This window comes from Colletotrichum truncatum, assembly GCF_014235925.2.
Source record: "Colletotrichum truncatum strain CMES1059 chromosome Unknown Contig_0002, whole genome shotgun sequence".
NCBI lineage: Eukaryota > Fungi > Ascomycota > Sordariomycetes > Glomerellales > Glomerellaceae > Colletotrichum > Colletotrichum truncatum.
This window is the reverse complement of record NW_027222399.1, coordinates 3543710-3570261: the sequence shown is the minus strand read 5'-3', so window position 1 is coordinate 3570261 and position 26552 is coordinate 3543710. Positions and strand designations below refer to the sequence as shown.

The 26552-nt window shown below is 50.5% G+C and overlaps 5 protein-coding genes across 5 annotated transcripts; 2 read left to right on the top strand and 3 right to left on the bottom strand.

Moving 5' to 3' along the window:
* Positions 1-1686: 1686 nt before the first annotated feature.
* On the bottom strand, positions 1687-2096 carry CTRU02_203912 (5-oxoprolinase; the record flags this gene model as incomplete). The annotated part of the gene is made up of 3 exons (XM_036722490.1): positions 1687-1821; positions 1878-1940; positions 1995-2096. 3 exons carry the CDS (start codon positions 2094-2096, stop codon positions 1687-1689), a joined length of 300 nt encoding a protein of 99 aa, XP_036586096.1.
* Positions 2097-2589: 493 nt separating this feature from the next.
* Positions 2590-4488, bottom strand: CTRU02_203911 (DNA helicase; the record flags this gene model as incomplete). Its single annotated transcript, XM_036722489.1, has 1 exon — positions 2590-4488. One exon carries the CDS (start codon positions 4486-4488, stop codon positions 2590-2592), a length of 1899 nt encoding a protein of 632 aa, XP_036586095.1.
* An 8195-nt stretch (positions 4489-12683) lies between these two features.
* Positions 12684-13019, top strand: CTRU02_203910 (DNA helicase; the record flags this gene model as incomplete). The annotated part of the gene is made up of 1 exon (XM_036722487.2): positions 12684-13019. One exon carries the CDS (start codon positions 12684-12686, stop codon positions 13017-13019), a length of 336 nt encoding a protein of 111 aa, XP_036586093.2.
* A 1640-nt stretch (positions 13020-14659) lies between these two features.
* Positions 14660-16274, bottom strand: CTRU02_203909 (aldehyde dehydrogenase; the record flags this gene model as incomplete). Its single annotated transcript, XM_036722486.1, has 3 exons — positions 14660-15688; positions 15749-16148; positions 16213-16274. 3 exons carry the CDS (start codon positions 16272-16274, stop codon positions 14660-14662), a joined length of 1491 nt encoding a protein of 496 aa, XP_036586092.1.
* Positions 16275-23606: 7332 nt separating this feature from the next.
* CTRU02_203908 (myb dna binding protein) lies at positions 23607-26453 on the top strand (the record flags this gene model as incomplete). The annotated part of the gene is made up of 3 exons (XM_036722484.1): positions 23607-24173; positions 24232-24820; positions 24874-26453. The coding sequence occupies 3 exons, from the start codon at positions 23607-23609 to the stop codon at positions 26451-26453; spliced, it is 2736 nt and encodes a 911-aa protein (XP_036586090.1).
* Positions 26454-26552: the final 99 nt, after the last annotated feature.

Below are 26552 nucleotides of genomic sequence, written 5' to 3'. Positions count from 1 at the left end.
ATCTGCATGATCTCGTCACGACCTGCTACTATTACGATCTGGAAAGCATGCGCCACCATTAGCGAAGGGGGCGTCTCCTGTCCTGGGGCTGGATGAACTCTAGACCGGGGGCGACTTTCCCTTCATCAGGGATGTGGGATGTGTTTTTTCATTGACTGTGGGAGAAGAACGGTATATAGGGGGGAAACCAGGGAGGGGGAGGTGAAATCGGGGTCGCAAAGACTCATCCATACCCTTTACACACGACACAAACGGAGCGGGTACGGGAAGAGAAAGAGAGACCTTTATCAGTTTCTGTATCCAACAGCACTTTCAACCAAGTGGGAACCTTTTCTATTTCCTACCTTTTTTTTTTTTTCTTTCTTTTTTTCTTCTTGTAGCATCGGGTTTCTGTCTTGATAGGGCATTCCAGGGATAGGAAACATGAAATGTTAAAAAGCATCAAAATTCAATGGAGTTCCGTGATGTATCTCGTCTGTGATGTTTTTAGGTTCGTAGGTCCGGTGGTCACAGTACGACCATTGGAGAAAGGGTCCTGGGAAACCATATCGATAATGGGATTCCGAAAGAGGGGGAATTCTGAATTCCGATCCCAGGCAATCAATTAGACGCAAATAGAATACAAAAGTCTATGGTCGATCTTTTACGAATCATGGAGTATATCGCCCACGTTAACCACGCCGATCCCCCGCGCGATCCCGTCCCGATCACTTCAGATCTCCGTTCGTGAGTACCCGCCCCACCACCACACACCCCAATCGGTCCATGGCCAAATTCACGAATATGACCTCACTCATCGACCAGATGCGCCGCACTTGCGCCCGTTGTCCTGGATACGCTCCACAAAGAGCGCGATGCCCCCTTCCCGAGAACCTCGAGCAGGGGTTGTGGGGACGCCGTGACGGAGGCCGAGGGGGGTGGGGGGGGGGTATCTTGCCGGAATCGCGGAACACGACGAGGAAGTGCAGAACGTCGCGGGTTCGCGTTGCCTTTTGAGAGGCAACAAGGTTCTCTCGGCAGAGGTAAGGTTGTTGCGGAAACATGTGCTCGCTTTTGAAGGAGACGTTTGAGAGAGGGGGGGTCGGGAAACGGGTGCGAGGCGGCAGCAGGGATGGTTACTAAGGTCCGGAGCAGGGCCACGGTTCTGGGCGAAGAAGCCGACGGCCGGCCCCTGGCGAGACTATTTGTGACGTCAGGAAACAAGATACCATGTCGTTCTTGTGCGGGGCGACAAGCGTGTATTCCAAGGTTAGACGCGGAGATAAACTTGTTAAGATGCTCGTCGCGCAGGCGGTTGATACTGGGAACGCATTCTGGCGCAAATAGTGGGTGCTGCTGAGAGAGGTTAGTCTCAAAGAGAGGACTTTGAAAAGCATGGCGGAGAAGTGCGTGCGGGCTGCCACGCGTTTACGGGGCATTTCCGAGGAGGTTGGTCTCAGGGGTTTGGTCTCGGAGTTGAGGTATTGCGCAGATGAAGTAAAGACCGAGATGAAGTCGAAGACCGGAAAGGGTCGAGGGATTTATGTCTGAAATGGCCATCGGGAAAGCATAATATCGGGAGGGCTCAAAGCCGTAGGAAAACTAGCTCCCGTGTATCGAGGACAAGGCGGGACCATAAAGACAAAGCTTAGCCGACAAAAGTGCAATCAATTGACGCCGTATCATTATCATTCCGTTGTATGGGTATCATTCATGACGCTCCTCGCTCTTCGCCTCTCCCTCGCCGCTCCCCTCGCCCTCCTTGGGCTGCTCCGGCTCCTTGGCCATGACGTTCTCGAACTGCGACCACAACGCCTCAACCGAGGAGAATTCGTTTCCAACCTGTATGGCCTATGTCAGCAAGGTGTTTTCTCTTTTAGTACTCAAGGGAGCTATACCGTAATAACGGCCTCAAGCGAGCGGTTCAGCTTGTTGATATTGGCGAGGACATGTTCGAAGCTCTGTTTGTTTGTGTCAGCGCTTTGTTATGGAAAAGTCTGTGGACCGACTCTTACCATGGCAATTTCCCCAATGAGCTCCTCGCGCTGCTGCTCAAAGTACGTCTTTTCCCTCGTCCCGGATTGGGAGTGGGAAAACGACCGCTGGTGTGATGACATGTTTGCGTTGCTGCAGGGAAATCAGAGGGAAAGGTCGCGTCGGTGAGGCTCACGCGTCTTCAGGATGATGGCGGGGTTCATGGCGCTGTAGCGGTGGTGGGGTTCTACAGTGTAGAGTGCCGGCTTTCGAGGAATGCACGGTGTTTGTCACTGAACGTCACATAAATGGAAGAATAGGCCCACTAACACGATCTCTCCAGTGACTGGACACCACTCTCTCCTGAACGCTACAATGCCTGGTTATTGGTATTTCCTGGTGTATAAAGATAAGTTTCTCCATGCCAGACCTGGAAACACCCACTAGGGTTAAACTACGTCATCCAGCCTAGAATGGAAATCATGTACATGAAAAGCCTGAAATCCTCCAATGGTGCTGTCAGTCCAAAGCGTGTTCCAATGCCAATCTCCTCCAAGCTCTATCACCCCAGTTCCACCATTCATTACCATTTACCGCCATCATCATCGGTAGGGATAGCTGGATGTTAGCAATGATTTACTGCTTGGAACGTCTGTTAGGATCGTACGTGCCCACAGCATCGAAGCCTCGAGGGCAGAAGCGTACGGCATGGACCACATTGCACTTTTTGCAATTGCGGGTTGAAGTGCAAGCAGAGTCGACATGGTCAGGGAGGCCACAGATTCCACAGACTGTTTTCCATCCGTTCTTGCGGAAACAGGTGTCAATAACGGCTTGGCGGTCGGCATGGTAATTGTAATAGCTGATCATGTGGTTATGTCGGAAGGTGTTGGATGCTCGGCCCTTTCCCTTTTCCCAGTTCTTGGTGCTAAGAAGAGTAACCATTGATCCACGTGCGCGAGTGGTAGCAACCGCCATTCGCTGCGCGTTGGGAACGAAGCCTAGCTGGACAGTGCGGACAGTGTCGAAGATGACCACGTCTGCTTCGGCGCTCATTGAACCTTCTACAGTGCGGAAGAAGACACGAGATCTCATTGCATCGTTGACGTTGTAAGCCTTCCAGTCATTGATGTATTCATAGAGCTGGGCGGTATAAGGAACAATGACCATGACGGTGCCCTGCTGACAGAAGTCACGAGTAGAAGGGAACCCGGCGATGAACATCTTGAAGATAAGGCTAAAAGTGTAGTTGCGGTTCGCTTGATTCGTATAGCTAGTTCCCATTCGAATTTCTTCTCCTTCTCGGATGTCTATGATAAAAGAGTTCACGATGCTCTTGGCGCGAAGAATTCGGTTGAACTCATTCCGGAAAAGGTCAACGAGAGAGCCGCTTCCATGCGCGATGTTCATGTTTCCTGAGTAGATGTTCTTCTTGGCCCAATCTGCAATCCCTCCAATATTGCGACGATTGGTGTAGATGTGCGTAGCAAGAGCACCAGCTTTCTCCACGCGTCGGAGGAAAGACATCATCCGCTGGGGGCCAAAGGTAGAACGCCATTTAGCGCCATCCTGTCCACAGTTGTGGTTGTCGAAACTCTTGGACATGGGCTTGAAATAGCGAGTGTCGCCCGTCGCTACGACGAACTTCGCATCGAGAAAGGCAATAGGGATCCAGAATTGGGCTTCCGGCATGCGACCGATGTCGTCGGCGAAGATAGCTGTAGGTTGCCACTTGCCAACAGAGCTCCGTTTGAGAGCGATCTGTCCCAACGCAACAGGAGTGCCCACAATGACTGTGGCTTGTTTCAGTGCAAAATATAGGAGTCCGTAGCAAATATCAGTCAGGGTCTTTTCATCCTCCTTGCTCAAGGAAGCACGTTCACGCAGCCGAGTAAATCGACTGAAGGTAACCTGGTCATCCTGAGCGAGCGTCATGGCGCAAACAACCAGCGAGTCCGCACGGGTGAGCGGATGATCTTTTTCATCAGCAGCTCCCAGGGTGCGCACATGGTTAGCGACGGCAGTTGCGGCAGAGGACGACAACTGGTTCTGCGGGAGAGGGTTCGAGCCATGAATACGCGATTTACCCTTGAGCGCTACAAGCATGCGTTTTATAGGGTAGACACGGAAGACCTTCTTGCCAGTGCCTCTGAGAATCTCGTGAAGTTTGTCGCACGCGTCATCGCAAAGTTCGTTGCTGTGTACTGTCCAAGCAGCTCTGAAGTCGTCATCATTGACCAGGCACCGGACGAGGCTAAGTGCGAAGGTGGTCTTGCCGGAACCAGGACCACCTGAATACACCAACATGTTGGATGGGCACTTGGACATGGCATTTTGGAGTTGTTTGTAGGGTAAGCCCATATCGAAACCTTCCAGCTGAGGAAAGCGCTGAGTAAGGTCTGTCTCCAGACTAATGTCAAATCTTGCAGCGTAAGCCCATGCAGCACCCTTGGACGTATTTGGTGCAGAAGCAGCCAGAGCAGATACAGCTGCAAGCTCCAACTTTGCTGTCACGTCGCTGGGATAATGTACCATACGCAGTCCCACTGTATTCTCAGCGCTCTGTAGGGAATGCTCCAAAGACCCGACCAGCTTTGCACAGGGAATGCGGAAGGCCTTGGGCGGGGCGAGAAACCACTCAGGCCAGTCTTGCTCACATGGGGTATGGATGACAAGGTAGATGTACTGCGACGGCGTGTTGATGGGTGGCCTGGTGCGTACCGCAGACCAGGTCGTGGGCATTGAAGTGGTTGGCATGGTCAATCTGACTGAACCAAACGCTGCATGAAGATCGGCTGCCCATTCGTTATCATCGTCCGGCACAGGGAAGAATGAATCGATGTAGTTCAGTGCGATGAAGAGCTTTGCTTCATCCTCATCCAAGCCGTCTGGTATAATATAGTCCTTGATGGGCCAAGCAAGAGCGGATGCAATCAGACTGCACATTTCTGCGTTGCGGCGTACAGTGAAAACATCTTCAACCTGGGTCGATTCTGAATAACAAGCTTCATCGAGACGACTTGCTTCTTGGATAAGATGGCGGATGACCTTCAACTGGTAGCCCTCGTAATCTTCTTGCGCCAGTCCAGTTCGTCGAGATTCTGGGTCCTCAATGTCCAACGTGACGAAAAAAGATTGACCGATGTCTGGGAGAAGAAACATCTGATCCTCAGTCACATTGCGTATAACTGCGAGATACGTGCAAATGGTATCGTCAGGAGTGACACCATAAGAGAGGACTGAGCTGCTTGACCACTTAGAGGTAATGTCAGGCACCAAGACGGTGTCAAAACACACCTCACGCAGCTCGGTAGCGAGACATGATTCAAGCTCGTATTCCTCATATGATGAATGCTGGAACGCCAGCATGCGGGATTTGTCGTCGTGGAAGGCAATGATTGGGGCGCTGGGGTAGACGTGCCGTTCATGAACAGTTTTCATGTTAGTGTAGTTTAGTCGCTTCGGGTTCGCAGGATCACTGAAAAACGCATCCGCTTTGGACCAAATGTTGTCCATGGGATCTAAGTAACGTTTGTACTCAAGACCCACAAGGCGGAGGAACTCAGAAACATATATCTGGTCCGATGCCATGGTGATACTCATAGAGGTGGACCCCGAAGGTATGTTCTCAATGAAATCCTCAACGTACTTTTGGAGCTGAGGGTATCTGCGCGGGGGGGTTGTGACTTTGCGAACCCAGACATCTGACATGTCAAGTTCAAGCTGAAGGCGAACGCCACCGCGACATTTAAAGTCGGCATTGTCTGGCATAAGGTGCGCTCGAAGTTCAGCATCGTTCGTGACATGATGTGAGATTTTCGGCATTGAGATCAAGGCCTTAATGGGGATAGTCATGAGAACCGCAACGCCCCGTTTACCGAAGTGCTCGAAAACATGGCGGATACGAATCTCCGCGGGGAAGATATCAGCACGAACGATACTGAACTGGGTCACTGTATCCACTGAGCTGCTAGAGCCAAAACTGCTCAAGGCTTCCGCGGTGTATCCATTGACCTTTCCGTCGAAACCAATGATGCAGTTGGTTTTGTGGGATTCTAGGCTAGTAGTATTGGGGCGAGTGATCACCTTCTGCTGACCATCCTTAGTGGCCATGACTGTGCCAAAAGTATCAGAGACTGCAGCCTCTATGGTCTTGGGGCCGAACGGATCACCACGATCGTGATCAGATATTGTCGAGTTATGAACGAAAAGTGAAATGAGTAGATGGAAGTTGAGCAGTTGATGGGGAGAGTTTGTGGTGTTGATGAGAAGAGTTTGTGGGTTGTGGGAAAAAAAGAAGGAAAGAAAGTAAAAACTTTTATTTCGGTTTGTTGTGCGAGTATGGAAAGAACGCGTCAACGCGGGAGGAGTATTGGCGAAAGGGTAAGTGCGAGTGAGGTGAAATGGAAAGTTGGAAAGAGCAGTTACTGAGCCCAGAGCTGCCTGCGACTGACCGCTCTGAGTGGAAGAAAACGCGTTACCGAAGTAATACCAATATGCAGAAATAAACGTTGACTTCCTGCCCGCATTACATGTTTGTATGTCAACAATGACTTGATCGTCGCCTCATGCCTTTCGGTAGAGTGTGGAATAATGGTACCGTAGCAGCTGCGGTATGTTCCTTAATTGTCGTGGCGTTGCGCCATGGTGAGTATCCAAGCCATTCAATCTTGCAGTAGAGGCCGTTCTGTCTGATTTTGTGATATGTTGATGAGTCTGCACTTGTTTTGTGTGTCCAAGAGGTCAGACGTTCCTCGAGTGGCAGCGATCCCACCGATACACGTTTGACCGGTAGGTTGGGTGGAGGAAATTCGAGTTAGCTACTAACTCTGGTAGGTTACCGAGACCTAGCGAATCCCATGTTGAGGACGACAACGATGAGGCTGTATTCAACAGGAATAGGCTAGGCCAGGACTCTAGAAGGTGCTTCGGGATGTGACTCTTTCGAAGACGTGCCAATGTCTCGAAGTTAATCGACCGAAGGATCAACTGAATGGTAAAGGATATGTTGCCCTGTGAAGGATTGCGCCTTTGCCAGAAAAGAGACATAATAAACTGCCAAGCTGCTAGACGAAATTTGATTAGCAACATTTCGACGTGTGATCTATGGGAGCTACCTCGAGTGACGATCGCTCGTGATGGCTAGATTTGTGCAGGGTGCCGACATACCTGACAAGTTTAGCTCCGTGCATCGATTCGAATATTGTGGCATTTGATGTATGTGCTCGACTTAGTGTTTTGAAGAACTTGATTTTGTAGCTGACTAGAAAGAGGAATGTGGCAAAGAGTTGATTTTGAAAGAAGGTCAACTGTGAGAAGACCGGAGCCAAAAGGCGCCTAGGATTGACCCTTTAGGCTGAGGAGAGCGCGTTGCCAAAGGCAAAGATATGGAATATCGCTATAGGCGTCAACCTCCGACGACACAGTACCTCGCGCCGCCATATCTATATCTTGAGTGAAAACCAACGCACGCGACTGCGTAATGCGAGGTTGCGCACCTTGCGCGGTGCGTCATATGTGGCGGCGGTTGCCAAGCGCCAAGTCGGTGATGTGATGGAGGTTGAAACTGTGGTCTTCGAAAAATAATTCCAAGTGTGAGATGCGAGAATGTAGTGTAGAGCGGTTTGAAAGATTGGTTGTTGGAGGGAAGAGATGAGGAATAAGAGAAAATGAGAGGGAAAAAGACTTGTGTGGAGGTTGGAAGTAAAAATTCAGTTGCGGGTGAATAGTGGTCGTGTTTGTTGTGGGTGAGGTGAGAGTACGCGGTAGGTAATGTGGATGAGATTATTTGCGAAGAAAGAAAGAAGAAGACAAGTGATATTTGTTTTTCGCAGGAGTAGGTAACGTGAGCTGTTTCCTCATGTCAGAAAGCCATTTCGTTTCTCAAGAGAGTAGTGCTGAAAGTAAGATCGCATTGGTGATATAGACCAGACTTTGGCAAGAGACAAATTTGGGGGATTGCTGATTGAGGTAAAGAAAGAGTAAGCTCAAGTTCCATTGAAGAAGGCACCTGGATTCGGGCTGTCAATCTCAGATCGTAATCAGATGGAAGGGCGACCAAGTCTGTTATTGACGTGTTGAAATGGAGCCTGGCTTTTCTGACGGCTTCATAAACTACAAACGGTGAGAATTTGTGGGCAAACCCACATTGCCGATGTGCATTGTATTTGCAGAATACATATTGAACACGGCTTACAATCGCAAACTTTGTTCTCGCCTCCCAATCAAGGAAGTGATGTCGAAGTGGCATCAGTCATACCCCCTACGGCGCCGCCCGGAAAAGTAGAGTATACACAACCACACGTCCCCGCTCCGGGAACATACAGTAAGCGGTGGCCCGGAGCTCCGACAACCATCATCTTCATACAAATACAAGACGCGGAACATTGTAAGAGATGGGTCATTCAACGTGGTGTCACAAAGATGCATATTCCATGCACAATAAGCATGCGAAAGTATTTTTTTCCTTCCTTCCATCTCATCATAGCTTAGAACAGAGCCCTATCCAAATGGAAGTCCATCGATTTGTTCCAAGTAGTTTGCTATAACAGCCTCACCGGATTCACGACACGTATGACTCATTTTGCCCTTTTACACATCAGATCCAAGCCTAAAAACTACAGATTTATGTGCCGCCATTGCGATCTGCGTTTCCCGTTGGCAAGCTGGTGACTGAGTATGAGTATTACTGACAAGAAAGTATCTTAAACAGAGTAAGAAGATTCAAACGAAGAGAAACACAACTTTGAGGTCCTGCTGTTATTAGCACTCAATTGGACGACTGCGGGTCGAGTGATCGTGTTTGTCGTTGTGTTGCCTGTCTAAATACATTTCAAAGGGCCCCGGTACGAAGTAATATTATGCGTCATGTTGTGGGAGATGTACAACATGTGGTTCGTAAGAATCTGGGATTTGTTTTGTGGATGGAAGGAGGTTTGAAGAGACTTCCTGTCCTGTCGAAATGATGACCTGACATAGATTTTTCTCATGCATCCCAGCGATTGCTTGCCATGTAGGACCTTCTTCTATCGCAGAGTTAGTTCACTCAAGTCAAAAAACAAACTACACAGCATATCATATCAAACGGAAGTCAGCTGGCGCAATGCTGTGCCACTTTTCACATGAATGCAGCATTTGGATTGACGCACAGCTATGTTCGGACACCGGCAGCATGAGCTTGTGAAGAAGACAAGGCTCTCCAAAGTTAGTTTGCCCTCCACAGCATCTATCCTCTCAGATTTGCTATGAGCCCCAAATGTTTGCTTAGGATGTAACAGCAGGGGGGGGCGTGGTGTGCGACGGATTGGTAAGAGGGAGGAAAATATCAGACACAAGGCGCAATTTTGTGATCTTCCTGTTTGAAAAAACGCCAGTACGGTTAAACCTGTCATCTGCATTGATTTCAGCATTTAATTTCCAGTTTAGTAACCAGCTTCCCGTCTGAGTATCCTCAAAATATATATTCAGTGGTTTCTTCCGGTCCTCTTCTCAACCTCTTCACAATTTACACCCATCCTTACTCTCTCTGGGCATCTTTTTCTTACTGCTATTCGATCTCGATGGCAGTTTTAACAAACGAACCGACCGTTGGTGGATGCCAATTCCCTCCAGGCTGCAGTGGTCAATTCTGATGAGCTGTTACGTCGGCTGGCGCCTGTTGGCCACAAGTCCCATCCATTCACAATCGGTGAAATTTGGCACACTCAACTATTTGTATTTTCTGTGACACAGATTAGCGATAGGCAGGTTTCAATCCGTCTGTATGGATGGGAGAGAAGCGCGAAAAATACCCACCGGAAACCGGAGACCGACATGCGTCAAGCCGTCAGTGAGCCATCGACCCCGTTTTTGATTTTCCTTGAAGAACATGAAATTTACCAAGAAATGATGTTAGATTCGGATCCTGCTATCGCAAAACTTCAATCCTCGGTCCTTACTGCCATCAGCATCTCTCGGTCTTCTTTCATCTCTATGATTTCACCTCAAAGCCTTTTCAATAGCACGACCAACCAGCCAATCCGATACCATTACGAAGTGTGACATGGGCATGGATGACAGGTCTGAGGGCTTTTTGGCTTCCTGCCTCCAAATGCGGTGATGGCCGACAATCCGGTAAGTAATCTGCGTTTGGCCCTGTAAAACTACAGCTCACTAACCATCAATACCTTGGTAACAGGACCCTCAATCAATATGCTTTGTGCCATTACATCACTTCACAACTAGATCTCAGCCCAAAATGCTCATTACCCTCTCGTTAAACAAGATCTTGGAAGGACCCCAATACAAAATATGCTGTCAATGAGCATGTTGCTCGCGTTACTGAAGTAGCGTTCGGGGATTTCAGTATGCGAGCCAACAGCGATTGAACAGAAAAACACAACCACACCCACAGCTCGATCCAGAGGCCTTCTAATCAGAGGGTTGACACGTACTTCTGGAGGTCGCAAAGTGGACTACTCCAGGAGACACTCGGTCTGATTAGAGGGGAAGAAGCCCTGGTGCCTTAGAGTTCTTAGCGCGCTGCTGGTGTTCTCGCTCCTCTGATCAGGGGGCCATGTGTTACGACACTGCTTGAACCAAAAGGAATAAGAGACGCTGAGCCGACGCTCCGAGGAGCTTACCTTTTCCGAGCTTCCGTGTTAACACAGCAGCTCTCATGGCGATTACCGTCCGCACAGCTTCCAGCGCCACGACGGTCGATGGTTTAATAGCCGCTGTAAGAACTGCTGCGATAACCATTACTTCCAGTGCCGTTATGTCGACGTTGACCTTCTCGACTGATTCAGATACAAATCTGGAAGAAAAAAACCGAAATTACCCCAGAAAACTCGGGCCCGCAGGTGGAGGACCTACGCAGTCTGCCTCGCTCATAAACAGCGAGACAAAACTCAGATAGAACCTCTCTATCAAGAAGTCTATACACCTGGGCATTAAAAGAATGCTTGGATTATCTCCTACGCACGCAAAAGTTTACGCATGGTATGTATTACGGACGGCAATTTATACAAGTGGCGTACTTTATCTTGCCTCTGAGCTTTTCTTCTCATTTTAACGGCTCTTGCACGGCATTCTGAACATCTTCTCTGCTCCTTCGTTAATCAGATGGATTGTCTCCTCCTCAGTTGATACCGAGATCTCCGCCTACGAATGACGCAAAAATTGGTCTCCGCTACGAGATCAAATAGCTTAGATGCCCTCAACAAACCTGACACCACGCCACGATGGTTGAAGAACACGTACCAGAACTGGTTCGGCACTGTTATGCAACACCCCGCTGAAGGTGCGAGGTGACGGTTTAAGCCGTGGGCTGCATACAAGTATGTTATGCGTCCAGAATTGTAACGTCTATTTCCACATACAACTGGTATTACTTCGGTAGCGCGTTTTCTTCCACTCGGATCGGTTAGTCGCGGGCAGCTCTGGGTCGGGTCACTGATACCCTCGATATGAACTCCTGCTCCTTTCGACCTCCCTTCCGAATATGATCTTGAGAAAGTGTTTCGCTGTTCTCCTTCTCTTCTTCCCTCAGTACCACAGATTCGTTCTGATTCCTCATTCTGACCGCGGCTATCAATACGAATGCGTTTTCGTTGGTCACCCGCCATACTGCTACTCGATTGGAATCCCCAAAAGCCAACTGCATCGTTGACTTTGACGGAAATGTCTCTGGATACTCAGAGGCAGCCTTGCGTACTCTCGGACGTGACTCCAAAATATTGGAGACACGGTGACCCAGTTCACGATCGTTGGCGCCGGTATTTTGCCCGCGGAGATTCGTATCCGTCACCTCTCCCAGCACCAGGGCAAACGGGGCGTGGCGGTTCTCATTACAGTCCCCATCAAGGCCTTGATCTATCTCCAGCCGAAAGTCTCACATCATGCCTGATAAGCAGCGTTCTTATCACAATGTTCCGCCTCGCATCAAGAGCATCCTTAATAGCGCTCTCTTCGACCCCAAAGTCTACGTTAGTTAGGGCTATTTCTCATCTGCTGCGCCTGTTCTCATGGTTAATGGATTATTTCGGCTAAGTAATTGGTTTTGTAATTGATTTTCGATGCGTTAAAAATTTCTGTTTTTGATGTTGTTGATGTCTGAAATGCGAGCGCATGTCATGCCAGGCAATACCGACTTTGAATGTAACGATGGCGTTCGTATTCAACTCGAACTCAATATGTTAGAAGTCTGGGTTCGCAAATTCTCAACGCCTTCGCGTATATACCATCAGCTCCAACAGTATGTTGAGGATTTAGTAACTAAATTCTTCATCGCGACGGGTGACACGCGTCAGTTTAAACCTATGTCAAAGAGTCTCGATAATACGACTGTGGGCAGAAGGGCGCTAAATAGCTCTTTGACTTTGGCACACCGCGCATGATGTGTATAATCCGACGCGTGGAAAGGATCGGCCCTCTTGCTAGCCACATCTACATCAATCGTGATACACAATCATTCAAAAGTCGGCAATGTGATCACTCCGCTTATCGTGATCTGCGGGACAAAATCCCTACACCAGAAGCTCGAGATTTGAACGCAGATGTCATCAGTCAATATTATGGAGGGTACTGAATCGTCGGTCGGCGCCTCTTATGGTAAAACTGCCAACCGCAATTACATATTTCACCTCCTATTCCAACTGTTCCAGATTGGTTTCCCGTCCACAGAAGACGTTACTAAGCAAGTTAACATAATGGTTATCTGCGGATCCTCTGGACAATTGGCACTCTATCAAATGGAATGGGCGAAATTCAAGGCCAACAAGCTTATCAAAGCTAATGTCTGCTTCCGAACTATCGACAATTCAATGAGCGCTGAGATTGGCTGCATGCCGGAAGCCCAGTTCTGGAGTCCTATTGCTCTCTTCGACGCGGAACTCGCCGTCGCAACGGGCGATACGCGTCAATTCAAGCCCACGTCCCAGAGTCTCGACAACTACAACCGTGGACCGAATGGTGCTAAATGGCACTCTACCTTTGGCTTCCAGCGTGTGATGTCTTTTCTCCGACGCATGGAAAAAACTTGTTCCGGGACAAGTTCAAATCGGATCCTCCGCGCTAAGAGCATATGAACTCTTTCGTGATTAACACATCCGCGAGGGACAAGAACTGCAGTTTGGAACTAGCTATACAAATCAGGCGAACCGAAACTATACTTTGAATCTTCAAGACATTTATCGTCGGATTCTCTTCTACTCTGGACGTCTGCCAGCAGGGTAACATCATGGTTATCACTCCTTAAGCCGCGCAACTCCACGAATACATTAAGGAATAGAAGTCCTACGAAGTCAGTGATGACATCATGAGCTATCGTGTCTCCTTCCAGACTAGAGACAGTTAAAGGGGTGCCGAAGCAGACGTGATGATTTTTGATACTGTCCACACCGTCAATCTGGGCTTCATTCCCAACACTCAGCGAATAGTGGTTGCTACTACTCGCGCCCGCGGAGGCATGGTCATTCTGCTTAGTACCAAGAACTGGTAAAAGCGAAAAATTTAAACATCAAGCAACCTCTGCCACAACCAAATGATCAGTTATTATGGTCATCGCTTCAAATTCAAAGGCATTGTCGACACTGGCTTCCGCAAGAACGGATGGACAATCCTCTGCAGGATCTGCGGCCTACCTGACCATCTCGATACTGCCTGCACTTCAACACGCAATTGCAAGAAGTGCAACAAGATACATGCAATCCTCTTCTGCCCTAAAGGCTTCGATGCTGTCAGCGTCTAAAGCCCTAAACAGCAGCACGAGTAGGATACTAGATTCGGAGCTTAGGCCGAATGAATTCAAGGTAATAAAACACTCCTCAGAGGAACGTACGTGCGGGCTAGGGCTCCTAGTGTACTCTAGATGCAGTCATCCATAGATAGCCAGTCTTATACATGGAGGAATAAACGAGACAGTTGGTTTTACTCTGTAACGGTTTGCTTCTCCATAAGTAAAATTCGAGCGAAAGGCTATAATTTTTATGCATAAGTGCGTGAACCTATGAAGCCCTTAGTAGATTCTGTGTGGCGTCTCTGAAGCTTTTTGATTTTGATAGTGCTGGAAACCCACAGTTTGAGAATGAAACTATTGTGTTATCCTTGTTTCGTGAAAACCGATATCTTCCGAAACCTTCGCACTTTATGCCTAAGGTGACCGGCATTGCGCTTGAGCTAGACTTCGCCATGCTGTCTTGGGGATTTCTTTTTAAGTTCCTATTGAACATCATTGCCAAAAAGAGGATCACTTGGCCTTAGGCGTGGGCAGGAGCAGTGGAGCAGACTGTACCTGCAGGTCTCCGCCACTGTCGCAGTGTCACAAGAAAGTCTTCAGGCTACTCCAGCACACTTCAAAAAATGGTGGGTGCTTGTGGACAGGCAGGGTGCCGATATGTAATGCATGTGTTGAATAGACGTTGAACATATCGTGTAGCCTGGAATGTTGTTCGCGCCTTTCAATTAAAGGAAGCGACGATGATGAAGCGACTTCAGTCATGCCCCTAACGGCGCCGCCCGGGAAAAGTGGGGATATATACACGACCGCTCCGCTCCGGGTGCCGAAACGGCGGCCCGGAACTCCGACCACAGTCACCTTAACATGGCCACCCACAAGACACAGAACAGAGTAATTACTTGGTCATTCAACGTGGTATTGCAGAATTACATAATTCATATACAAGTATGCGCCAAAATATCGCTTTTTTTCATTTCATTTCATCCCAGCTTAGAACAGAGCACCGCCCAAACGGATGGCAACCGACTTGTTCTGAGTGTAGTTTGCCAGAGCAGCCTCACCAAGTTCACGACCGATTCCGCTCGACTTGTATCCGCCAAATGGAAGCTGCCATGAGAGCATGTTATAGCAATTCACCCAGACGGTACCGGCCTTGAGCGTGTTGCTGACGCGAATGGCAGTGTTGAGGTCCTTGGTGTGGACGGCAGCGGCGAGACCGTACTCGGTGTCGTGGGCGAGCTTGATAACCTCCTCCTCGTCCTTGAACTTGGCAATGGCGCAGACGGGGCCGAAGATCTCCTCCTGCATGATCTTCATCTTGGGGGTGACGTTGCTGAAGATGGTGGGCTGGATGAAGTAACCCTTGTCGCCGTGTCTGGCACCACCGGTCTCGACGGTGGCACCTTCCTCCTTACCGGCCTGGATGTAGCCCATGATGCGGTCAAACTGCAGCTGGGAAACCTGGGGGCCCTGGAAGGTCTCGGGGTGGAACGGGTCACCGACCTTGTTCTCCTGGGCGCGCTTCTTGAACGCCGCAAGGAACTTGTCGTAGATGCCCTCCTGGACGTAGATTCTGGTACCGGCACAGCAGCACTGGCCGTGGTTGTAGTAGATACCGAAGTTGACCCAGGAGATGGCCTGCTCGATATCGGCGTCGTTGAAGACGATGTTGGGGGACTTGCCACCGAGCTCGAGGGTGACCTTCTTGAGGTTGGAGCTGGCAGCGGCCTTCATGATCTGGCGACCGACGAGAGTGGAACCAGTGAAGGCGACCTTGTCGATGTCCATGTGGGAAGAGATGGCGGCACCGGCGACCTTGCCGAAACCGTTGATGAGGTTGAAGACACCAGCGGGGAAGCCAGCCTCCTTGATGAGGTTGGCGAAGACCAGGGCGGACAGGGGAGTCTGCTCAGCAGTCTTCATGACGATGGTGTTACCCGTGGCGAGGGCGGGGGCGATCTTCCAAGAAAGCATGAGCAGGGGGAAGTTCCAGGGGATGATCTGACCGCAGACACCAATCTATGACATTTTTTGTTAGTTGAAAAAGCCTTAACAATGACAAAATGGGATGCTGCTTACGGGCTCCTGGCGGGTGTAGTGGAACATGTCAGGGGAAATGTCGATGGTCTTGCCCTCGATCTTGTCGGCCCAGCCACCATAGTATCTCAGGCAGCCAATGACGGCACCAACATCGCCCTTGGCCATGGTGATGGACTTTCCGTTGTCGAGAGACTCGACGGCGGCAAGAAGATCAGTGTTCTTCTCAGCGAGATCGGCAAGCTTCAGGAGCAGAATGGAGCGCTGGGTAGGGGTGGTCTCCTTCCAGACGCCCTCGAAGGCCTTGCGGGCGGCGGCGACGGCAATGTCGACATCCTTCTCAGTGGCCTCGTGAACGGAGCAGATAACCTCCTCGGTGGTGGGGTTGATAACCTCGAAGGTCTGCTTGTCGACACCCTCAACCCACTCGTTGTTGATGAACCTGGTAAAATAACACTGTTTAGTTCGAAGCCTCCTTGGGAGGGTTTGCGGGGTTTGTTGCTTACAGTCCAGTGGGCTGGTTGTAGGCGCCAGTCACCGGGGTCTTGAGCTCAACGGACAAACCCATTTTGATAGATGTAAACACAGACGAAACAAGAGAGGTATTGGTATCAAGGTATCACGAAAAAAAGAAAAAAGACGTTCGTATGGATGGGGTTTGAGAGTTGGGAGTTTGTAAGAAAGTGAGAGAGAGAGAAATTGAGACCCGAGATAGCTGGGGATGACAGGACTGTATATAAAGCGGGGTATGGGAACAGCTAGGGGAGGAAAGATGTCCGAGTGAGTGACGCCGACGGGGTTCAGTGTCGCGAAGCCAGACATCAATGTCGGAGGCGAAGGTAGAGTGGATGGAACTTAGCGTAGGGGGGTAGGGTGTACGGATGGGGGGGGGGGGGGGGGGGGGGGGGGGGGGTGGTGGTCTAGAGTGTGAGGAGGGGGGGAACTGTGTATTCCGAGGCGCGGTCTGCGGAATCACGAATGGGAAACGGGACAGAAACGCACATCCATGGATCGGGACAACGCAAAGCAAAGATTCTCAGTGGACATGAGCTCCCCACATGGGAGCCAGAGACGCATCTGCATGCTGCGTTTGAATGGAGTACAGAAATGATACTAGGGGCGTGCTTTGGGCTTTGGCATGTGTACAGCCATGGACAAGACAGAAAACACACAGACCTAGCAGGGCGGGCGACCGGGGTCGATGGAGGGGGCAAAAAATGCCAGGCTCAGAGACTGAGTGTGCGCCTCGCATGCAAGGGAGGGCCAGCTAAACGGGGGGGATAGGTGGGCGCCGCTTCGGGCCAACGCCTGTTCCTCTCGGTCACCTCGAGACGAGTCCCCAGACCGTCCCCCTACACCCAGCAAAAGAAGCTGAGTGAAATTCCGTGTTTCCAGCACCAGCAGCCGAGCGAGCAGTCAATCTTGTCTCCTGTGCCCCGCGAGCGCCCCGACAAAGACGGCGCTAAGCCATTGAAACGCACAGTCTTTTTCGGCGTTAAACTGATAGACGACCATATTGTCTCGGTCGATGGGGAACCTTACATGAGAGCTTGTGTTTGGGTGATGCCTGTTGATTCGGCTCAAGTCTGTCGAGAATGCCACCCCATAGATGGCCTAGCGGTTTGACTTGCCCGTTCCCCGGAGTCTGCAGCAAGCAAACAAAAACCATAACCGCATGTTAGGTACAGGGGAGATGAGACGGGATTGAATACTGAATCCAGACTGATAAAGCCTCTGCTGGTGCTGCTGGCGCCCGGTGTGCTCTCTTCTCTGTGTGAGAGAGAGCGTGTGTGTGTGTGAGCTTGGCCACATACACGCATCTCCAGACCCCTCTCCGCTTTCCCCCTCTTCGCGGCGGTTTTCACCCCGCATTTCTCCATCATAAGTTGCATCGTCCAGCTGGCAAACGCCCAATCACAACCGATGAATTTGGTGGCCTGGCTGGATGCAGCAGCCACACCCGCTTCAAAGCGGTTCATCTGGCACTCCAAGTGCATACATATGTATAATATGTTGAGTAGAACCCCCGGAGAGACCTACTATTACTGGCCAAGGGCCAATTTTTATTTTACGATTTTTTTTCGTTTGACAATACCTCCTGTCCGAGGCAGCGCTATGACAAATGCGCCGCCCTTGTGCATCTTTCAACAATCACCTAGGAAACAGACTGGGGTGGAGGTCGCGCTGATCTTACACACAAAAGACCAACAGCAAGCAAAGCAAAGCACATTGTTGGCCACCATCATCTCCAATAGTAAAGTGCATTGGTGGTGGCGGGGTTCTTCATGACACGGCCACAGTCCACTGATGTGAAGCCGTCATCTTAGCATAGGCACTAACTGCTAATCTGGGCTTCGCCCCCATATTCTTCGGCAATAAGCCACGCTCTAGTGAATGGGCTTGTCAAAACAAGAATGCCAGCAGGACAAATCGATGGATGTGCAGATGGATGGATGGATGGGCGGAAGGTTACCGTTCCGTTTAGTTTAGCAAGCAGCTCGCGGTTCCCGACAAAGAACCCCTCTCTCGCCTTACGCTGATACCCCTTCTTCGAGTCAGAAAACACACAGCTCGGCATATGGGACGAAGTTGTCCCCCCCCGTCCAGTCCCCCAAATCCCGCGCCAAACCCCAATGGTGTGCACCACCGCCCCAAAACGAAAGCTCTGGGGGACGTTGCTAGGCCACAGTTCTGTAGGCCCACCTCTTTCTGTCCACCTTGACGACACGTTGGTAACTGTATCCGTAACTGATGGGCTCTCTGCCACGCTTGCATGCTGTAATGCACCGCCGTACACCTTGAAGGTCACCACCGTTGAGATTACCTACTGAAGCGGAGGAATGACCGAATGTGATCCACTTGTGCCTCCAGGTTCTTCGGTTTCCCTTTGGTTCCTTAGCTTAACGCCGCAGGATGTGTAGGAGATAAGCAAGAGAAAAGAGCTCAACGATTAAATCGTTTGATCTTGTGAACTTCGGGCGAAATCACGGTGCTTTATGCCACGAGGGCGAGGTTATTGCCCCTCTTCCAATTCGCTCCTCTCGGGTTGTCATTGCTGCTGTTTCCCGGGGCTTCTAGCTCGGCGTAAAGCCCAGCGAAGGCCCTCGAGTGCTCCTCTGGTCTTGAGTTCCCCCCGCACAAAAACTTTGAGCTGGGAATGGAGGGGGATGATTTGCGGGGTGTGACATTAAGCATCGGGGGGTGTCGGTATATAGCCTTGCAAACGCCGGCCGCCCTCCTTTTTTTGCCCAGCACTTTACCATGTACCGCCCCGATCCCGGATACCCCTGCACATTCCTTCCTTGTCCCCGACATCATTCGACAGCGACGAACCCTCTTGGCCGAAGCTGTTGGGGAATCTGTGGGGAAGTGCTCGGCCTGATGGCAGTTTCACGGCTACACGGAGGTCCAGCCTCTTTGCTCTGCTGGCAGAAAGACGGCTCGCGTGGCCAACGGAGAGGATCCGACTAAGAATCGTACTATAGTAGACGCAAATAGCATCAATCTTGAAACTTTACTCGTCGTGTCAAGCAGTGCCATTCACACAATGGTTCGCATGAGAGGGGGGGTATGTTTGTGTAGAGTGGTGTGTGGGTGTGCCTCCTTTTGGCGATGCTAACCGCGCGTGACCGCTCGGGCTCCAACTGGAGCTGTTTGCTTCCGACGAATTGCCCGGTTCCGAGTGACAAACGCCGTCGTCATGCTCGATTCCGGCCTTTGATGATGGCGGTTCCGATCTGCTTGCTAATCCCACGACTTGGCCGTTTCCACTGCGGAAGCCTGAATGAGGGGGGATCTGCGGGCGAAGGTGCCGGGAACGGTAAGGGCAAAAGAGCCAAGACGTTCCAACGGTTCTTCGTTGCGGATCATGGACATTACGAGGCTTCTGAGGACACCTCTTTCGGCCAATAGCCTGATGTGGTGCTGCTGCTGGGGCGTCGTGTTGGCCCAATCGTCGGCGTGCGATCTTGTTGGAATCGATCACTTCAGATGTCGACCTGGTTAGGAGTAATCCCAGTTGATCCCCATATCCCCGCATTTGCGGCTTATTCGAACGAACCGCTTCTAACATTTCATTGTCGTGGAGTAGTATCGTCAGCTCAGTCTCTGGGCGTCGTCTGACCGCTACCTAATCCCTGTTGGGCAAAGCTTGGTTGAGACACTTCGAAGCCCATTCCTGTGATCATTCTCAAGCTAGTAAGAAAGCCAATGGAGTACACCTGAAGCACCAGCCGTGCTAGCTGTCTTCATACATAACCTAGAAGATGGGGTTTTCCTAAATAATTAAGACATTGGGGTAGTTGTTGCGCTTCCCACGTGGAAACCGCGCCTTTTGGGACTAGAGCGCATACGAAGCATATTCATGCTTCTAGCGAGCGTTTGTAATGTCGACATTCTACGCCGCTGGTGGACTGATAGCGTGTTCAACGAACACGCCAAGAATCAGTACCAGCCAAACCGGAGTCTGCTCCGTTGTTGTCTCATCTTTTGGGGTTGTCGTCTAGAATAACACCACAGTGTACGTGCTGCAAAACAAGGGCCTAGGCCCCGACGTCTGGCACTTCGACAAGGGTTAGATGCAGTCGATACTGCCATGACAGTGTAAGAAACTAAGCCAGACGCTTGGGTTCATTGTGCTTATGGCGAATCAGAGGGTTGGCATTTTGCGCCATGGCTCCGGCAGAAGGGCAAGCCCACAGGCATGCCGTTCGGCCTACGGGATCAACCCCTTCCCCGGACTTTGGTATGCACCATTTAGTGACTATATTCAAATTGCTCAGATTGTGTGTCGTCTCGCAGTAAATTGGACTGGCTAACATCTGGTCTTATGTTTGGCACGTAGAAGCGAGTTGTCTAGTCATTCGTTTTCAGATGTTCACGTTACTAAATGTTAGGTTACGAAAAACGAAGCTTATGCCATTCATCTTATTGGAATAACCCATTTGAAATCTGTTTAACACTGGTTTGGCTTATACGGATGCTCCAATGCTACCCCAATCAACGTTGATGGCAAGCTTTGTTATTGGCCGCAGGTAAATCACGATGCAACACTGTTTTCAGAGAAGACCCTAGAACACTTTTTGTTTCATCAGTAGTAGGCTAGTGACTCTCGTTAATGTTATCGTATGACTGGAGATACTGTCACACGTCGTACGAACACGGTTCAAGCAGACAGATGACGTGTTTCAATCCTTGAATCTTCATTGTTTCTGGTAGCATTTGGTGTAACCGACATCGCCCAAGATATCTCATCTATTTTGAGCGGAGAGATTATTTTATACCAGTGTTTAACTGGGATTGATACTTAGGTACTACTTTAATCATCCTTCATGTCCTTGCTCACATGCGTAGCGGCCGACGCCCGCGTCGTCGTCGTTCCCGTCCTGCTTGTCGCCCTCGCCCTCGCCGTCTCCGAGCGTTTTCCATGTTTGCGCTTCACGGCAATGATGCTCGGGCTGAATAACTCGCCGTCGCTGTCGATCAAGTCATGGCGGCTGGGGTGGACTTGGAAGGATCTGGGCTCGATGGCGCTGGCCTCTCCGAGTCCGATGATCACAAATTACCATAGCTAAGATGTCTTCAATTGAAACAGAATCAACCCTTACGGGTCTTTTAGAAAGCCATCTGAATGCCTAACTGCACCTAGAAATGAAATGTGTAGTGGTTATCGTTACTTCCCTTCGGCGAATCCCCTCATTAACACCGGCAGATCCATTCTAGGGCCAATACTGAGGTGATGAAAGAACATCTCACCGGGTTAGTCTCCCCCTTTCTCATAAATCCCCTTTCAGACATTACAGAAACCGTGATCTCAAGCTCTTTTTTGACACAAGTTCAGCTGTACTTACTGTTAAACAAAAGGACACGGAGGCATGATGGCTGATGCTCGATAACAGGACACACTCTACAATGGCCCCGATCATATGGCAATCACAACTTCAAAGTCACATGACAAATACGAACAGGTAATCTCAGCTATCTTACTCCGTTGGATGCAGAAACTGTGCTTAAATCTGGGATTGGCAGGTTTTGCTATTATCCGGGAATCAATGGCTCAAGCAGAGCAGTTGATGTGTCAGAAAGACAGATGGATGACACAACGGGCAGCCACTTTTGAAAGATTGTTAATTTACCTTAGCTGGGGACTCATATCAGATTTGTTTAGACATGATTAAAAAAAAAAGATCGTATTGGCATTACTAACAACATTATTGACCTGATCACGCCATTGGCTTAGATCTCCCAATCCTTTAAGGCAATAGTCGGGACCCCACTTACATCTTCTGTGTTCTGAAAGTGAGTTGGTAAGATACTCGGTGATTTTCAATGCTGTCTCACTTAGAATGAGCGGGTTTTGAGTCTCTGAGAAGAGAATATCATCAGATTCACTCGCAGCTTAAAAATTATGAACGGTGTTAGCGATATAGTCTAGTGCATCTAAAGCATAGTTCCAAAGCATCGGGATTTTTCTTGATGACAGTAATACCGGCATGATATGGTTTGAGCTTTTGAGAACCCCTCTTTCATGCTCAGTGAATGATTGCTTCTGAGTTTCCAGGCAGTGACACCAGTCCGTCAGAGCTATCAAGCGGCGTTCTTTCATAGTCTCCGATACTGATAAACTCTCTGAGCTACCAAGCGCCGTTCTTTCATAATCCCCGACACCGATAAACTATCTGAGCTACAAAGTGAAAACGAGGTTGAATGTTCGCAATTACGGTTGCCTTCTCACATGTAAAACATGTGATTGCAAATGGAAGGAGCGAACCGGTGAGCTACCCATTGGCTGAGGGTACCAAGATGAAAATACCTTCACTCCACATTTATACTTATGGTTCACCAAGCGAGACCAATACGTACTAAAACTCAATAGCTGGGGAATGAGCATATGAAACACATGGCTGTACAGAAGCTCTTGCACTATCTGACTCCTTCTTACTGTGCCCCTGACTTACAAGCATGTGGGGATCCTTCAGAAATGGGTGCACGGAAGCATCGGCGCTATTGTAGGCTGCAGCCACGCGCTTAGACGGTCAGACTATGATTACAATGCAATTGAGAAGGTCGCTCTGTCAAAAGCTATTAGTCTTTTGTTCCCCAGACCACTGCCAAGGATGCAGTTCCCCATGTTGCTGGCGGTCTCGACTGGCAGAAACCGGCTAGTAAGCGGTCAACTTGATTCGTCGTCTTTAGAGCTGCGACAATACATGTGACTGGGCTGGGATCTGCAACTCCCAAGAGCTGGCAAAGTAAAGTGAAGAATGACGTCACAGTAACTGAACATGCTTAAGAGCGGTACGGAGTGGTCTGGTTGATAACTGTTATCTGGAAGCTAAAGGAACAGCATCAGCTTGATCTCTCTAGTCCCCCAAACATCACATGCAGCTAGTGTCCGGAAAGGAATAGCCACTAAGATTTGCCATGCGGTACCTGAGGCTGCATTTACTAGAGTCGTATCAGAGAGAAAAAAAAAAAGGAAAAAAAAAAAAAAAAGGCTAGGACGGAAAAACCTCGAAAAGGAGGGGCTGGGACAGTGCTTTAGAGTCGGTGGGATGGTGAATGCGGTTCCGAGGGGTTGACGGGAAGGGAAAAAAAAAATTGTTGCGATAAGTGACAAGAGCGGGACCAATGCACGGACCATACCTCGTTTCCCCTCATTTGACCAATCAAAACACTCATTTCCCCACTGACAAGCGGTGAATTTTCTTAGAAAATGGCAGGATCTTGTGTATCGGGAGTGACATCTTCTTTGGGGCAGATTATAAGGGCATCGGCGCTCGGATTTTCTTCCAAAAAGTTTTTCCGCCCATCCTGCAAGAACCGCAAAGATCGCGATCCCACCCGCTATCGAGTTGCACGGCCTCAAATCTGCCCGAAAAAGCTGTCACCGTGCTTCTAGATGCTCATGGAGGGCATTGAAGCTATTGCCGAGTCGGCTCAGCCTGCAAAGGCTGAGGCGCACTCGCCGACAGGTTCGGCTTGGCCTCTGACCTTACCAGCCGACCTCGATCTTCACCACCTTCAAAGCCCTCCAACACCCCCGGAAAACCCAGCAGAGACCTCGCAGAAGGGTCCGACACCGACAGCAGGTCCCGAGATGAAGCAGGAATCCCCTAGTCTTGCTGCTGACCTGGGCGAGGCCCCCCAATTTCCACTCAAGCGACCCCGCGATTCGAGCGCTGACGACCCAGACGCCGAGTCCAAAAGGTTAAAGGTTGACGATGAGGGCCCGGCTCTGGATCTCAGCTTCGACATGGACGCCATGATTCAGGGTGTAATGATGGACATCAGCAACGAGATGGGCAAGGTGGACGGCCTCGACTCCGTCGGCGACGTGGACATGTCAACGGATCCCCTTGCCTCAGTGTCGCAAGAACCACCGCCATCTACCGAGTCCCATACGCCCGTTCTCTCTGAGCCGCTGGCCCTTATGAGACGGACAACTACCTCCTGTTTGTCAAACTTTGTACGTGGCGTTCTCGTCAATTAAACTGGCACCGCTGACCTTTTCTTCCAACTCGCAGGCTCTGCAATTACTTGTGATCCTGTCGCAACATGTCTTCGACGACGTATACAGGCAATTACAAGAAAAGGACTCCGAGGTTTCCAAATCCTTTGCCACGATCAAGGCTCTGTTTCAGCAGACGCGTGCGATTTACTCGACTACCGACCTTATCCTGGATCCTGCTACGCTGGATCTGACTTTGCCGGATAACCTGACCGATGTTCAGGTAGCAAACCTAGCAAGTTTTTGCTGCGCACTCTTCTCGTTCGACGGGCACCACGATTCCACGTCGAAGGAATTGCTCGCTCTCCAAGACAAATTTTTCTCCGTTTTCTTGCCTGGCGGCGAGAACGACACCGTAACGCACGAAATTTCCGAACTTTTCGTCGCAGTAAAGACGCATCTCGTTATTGATGCGGTTACAACAGCAGACCAGTCCGCGCCGGTCGACCAGCTGATTGCCGACGCTTTTTCGGCCGATTTAGAGGACCAACTGCGTGTTAGACATGGGGGTTCGGAACTGACGGCTGAGGAACAGGGGCTGGTTACCGCTGTCCAGGAACGAAAGGCGGCCCTGATTTCTTACGCCTCGGGCCTCCCAGATACTGGTAGGTTATTAAGCATGGGTTATCCGAGGCCGAGGCTGACGGTTTGTTCACAGTTCTTCTCAAGATTGGCTATCCCGATGAAGACCTCTTCCGCTTGCTGAATCTATACCTGCGCCGCAAACTGCAATCCCTAGCGGGACTTGCTGCAAGGCATGGCATCGAACTCCCTCAAACCGTGGCGAATGGCGAGCTGGATACATCGGTATCTCATGATCTGGACGATCTAGGCATTTCCTCTCTCTTGGAGGCGACAGATGGTCTTGTTGCGCAGTATCTCCCGAGCGAGGCCATTGACGGCTTGCCCAATGACCAACCCCCCGTTCCGTCCACCGAGAATAGCGCCCCGCCAGCAGAGCCTGCCCCAGCCGCACCCGAAGCCACACCGGCCGCACCGACGACGAACGGCACAACGACCGAAGTTCAAGACTCCAACGATATCCTTGCCCTCGTCGCACAGAGCACGCAAGAGTACGTTCGAACGACTCTCAACAACTTGTCGCCAGCACCGTACCAGCCCACCGTGCCTACCCCTACAGGAGCCGCTCCTGTTACGCAGACGACATACCTATCACATCTGCAACAAACCCAGGCCCAATCGCCGTACTATGGATATCCGCCGCAGGTCGAACAACCGCCTCAGCCTGCAGCACATGAGAGCGCCGAGAAGCTTCCTCCGAGCCAGACATTACCCAGTGCAGTGTTGTACGACAGAGCTAGACAAGCTGCGTTGAGCAAGACCAACAACCAGCAAAGACGAGAAGGCACGACGTCAACAAGACGTCCTTGGACACAGGAGGAGGAGAAGGCCCTGATGACGGGCTTGGACATGGTACAGGGTCCACACTGGAGTCAGATATTGTCCCTCTTCGGAGCCGAGGGTACTCTTTCAAACATACTAAAAGATCGGACTCAAGTGCAGCTCAAGGATAAGGCACGCAACCTGAAGCTCTTCTTCCTGAAGACAAACTCGGAGATGCCATACTACCTCCAGGCTGTCACTGGTGAGCTCAAGACTCGTGCGCCAACGCAGGCGGCTCGCAAGGAGGCCGAAGAGCGGGCTCGCATGAACTCGGAGGAAGAACAAGCGCGCGTGCAGGGCATAATGACCCTTGCTGGCGGTCTGCAACACCCCCAACAAAACCGGGCGAGCGTGACACCTGCTACTGCACCAAGCACGCCCTCACAATCTGCGGCCCAAATCCCGCACCACCTCTCTCATGTCACCACACCGACTCATGCCGCCATGTCTGGACCGCCAGCGACGCCTGCTACTGTTACACCCACTCACCCTAGAGTGCCGCCAGCGTCGTCGCCCTATGCAGCGACGGCAGCCCAACTTTCTCAGACCTCTCACGCCTTATCCCACACTCAACCTCATACCCCGACGCACCCCCACATCCAACATCACTCTCAACCCGGAACGCCACAGCCACAACACCATCAACAACTACAGCAACCTCAGCAGGAGCATGTTCAGCCACAGGTTTCGCAGCCGTCAGAGGCTACGCAGCAATACTCGACTGATGCGTCTGCGCCTGTTTATAGCCAGGAGAATGACGATCTCAAGGAGGCCGCGCTCATGCAAAGTCTGCGCGAACTCGAGGCGTACAGCGGCAGTGCCAGCATGTCCTAGAGCGATAGTGAACTCACCGCTTCGTACCATAACCAACCCAACGTCCACCTCAACGATACAAACAACATCGTAGCCGGAGCTATGCTGCCAGTGACACCA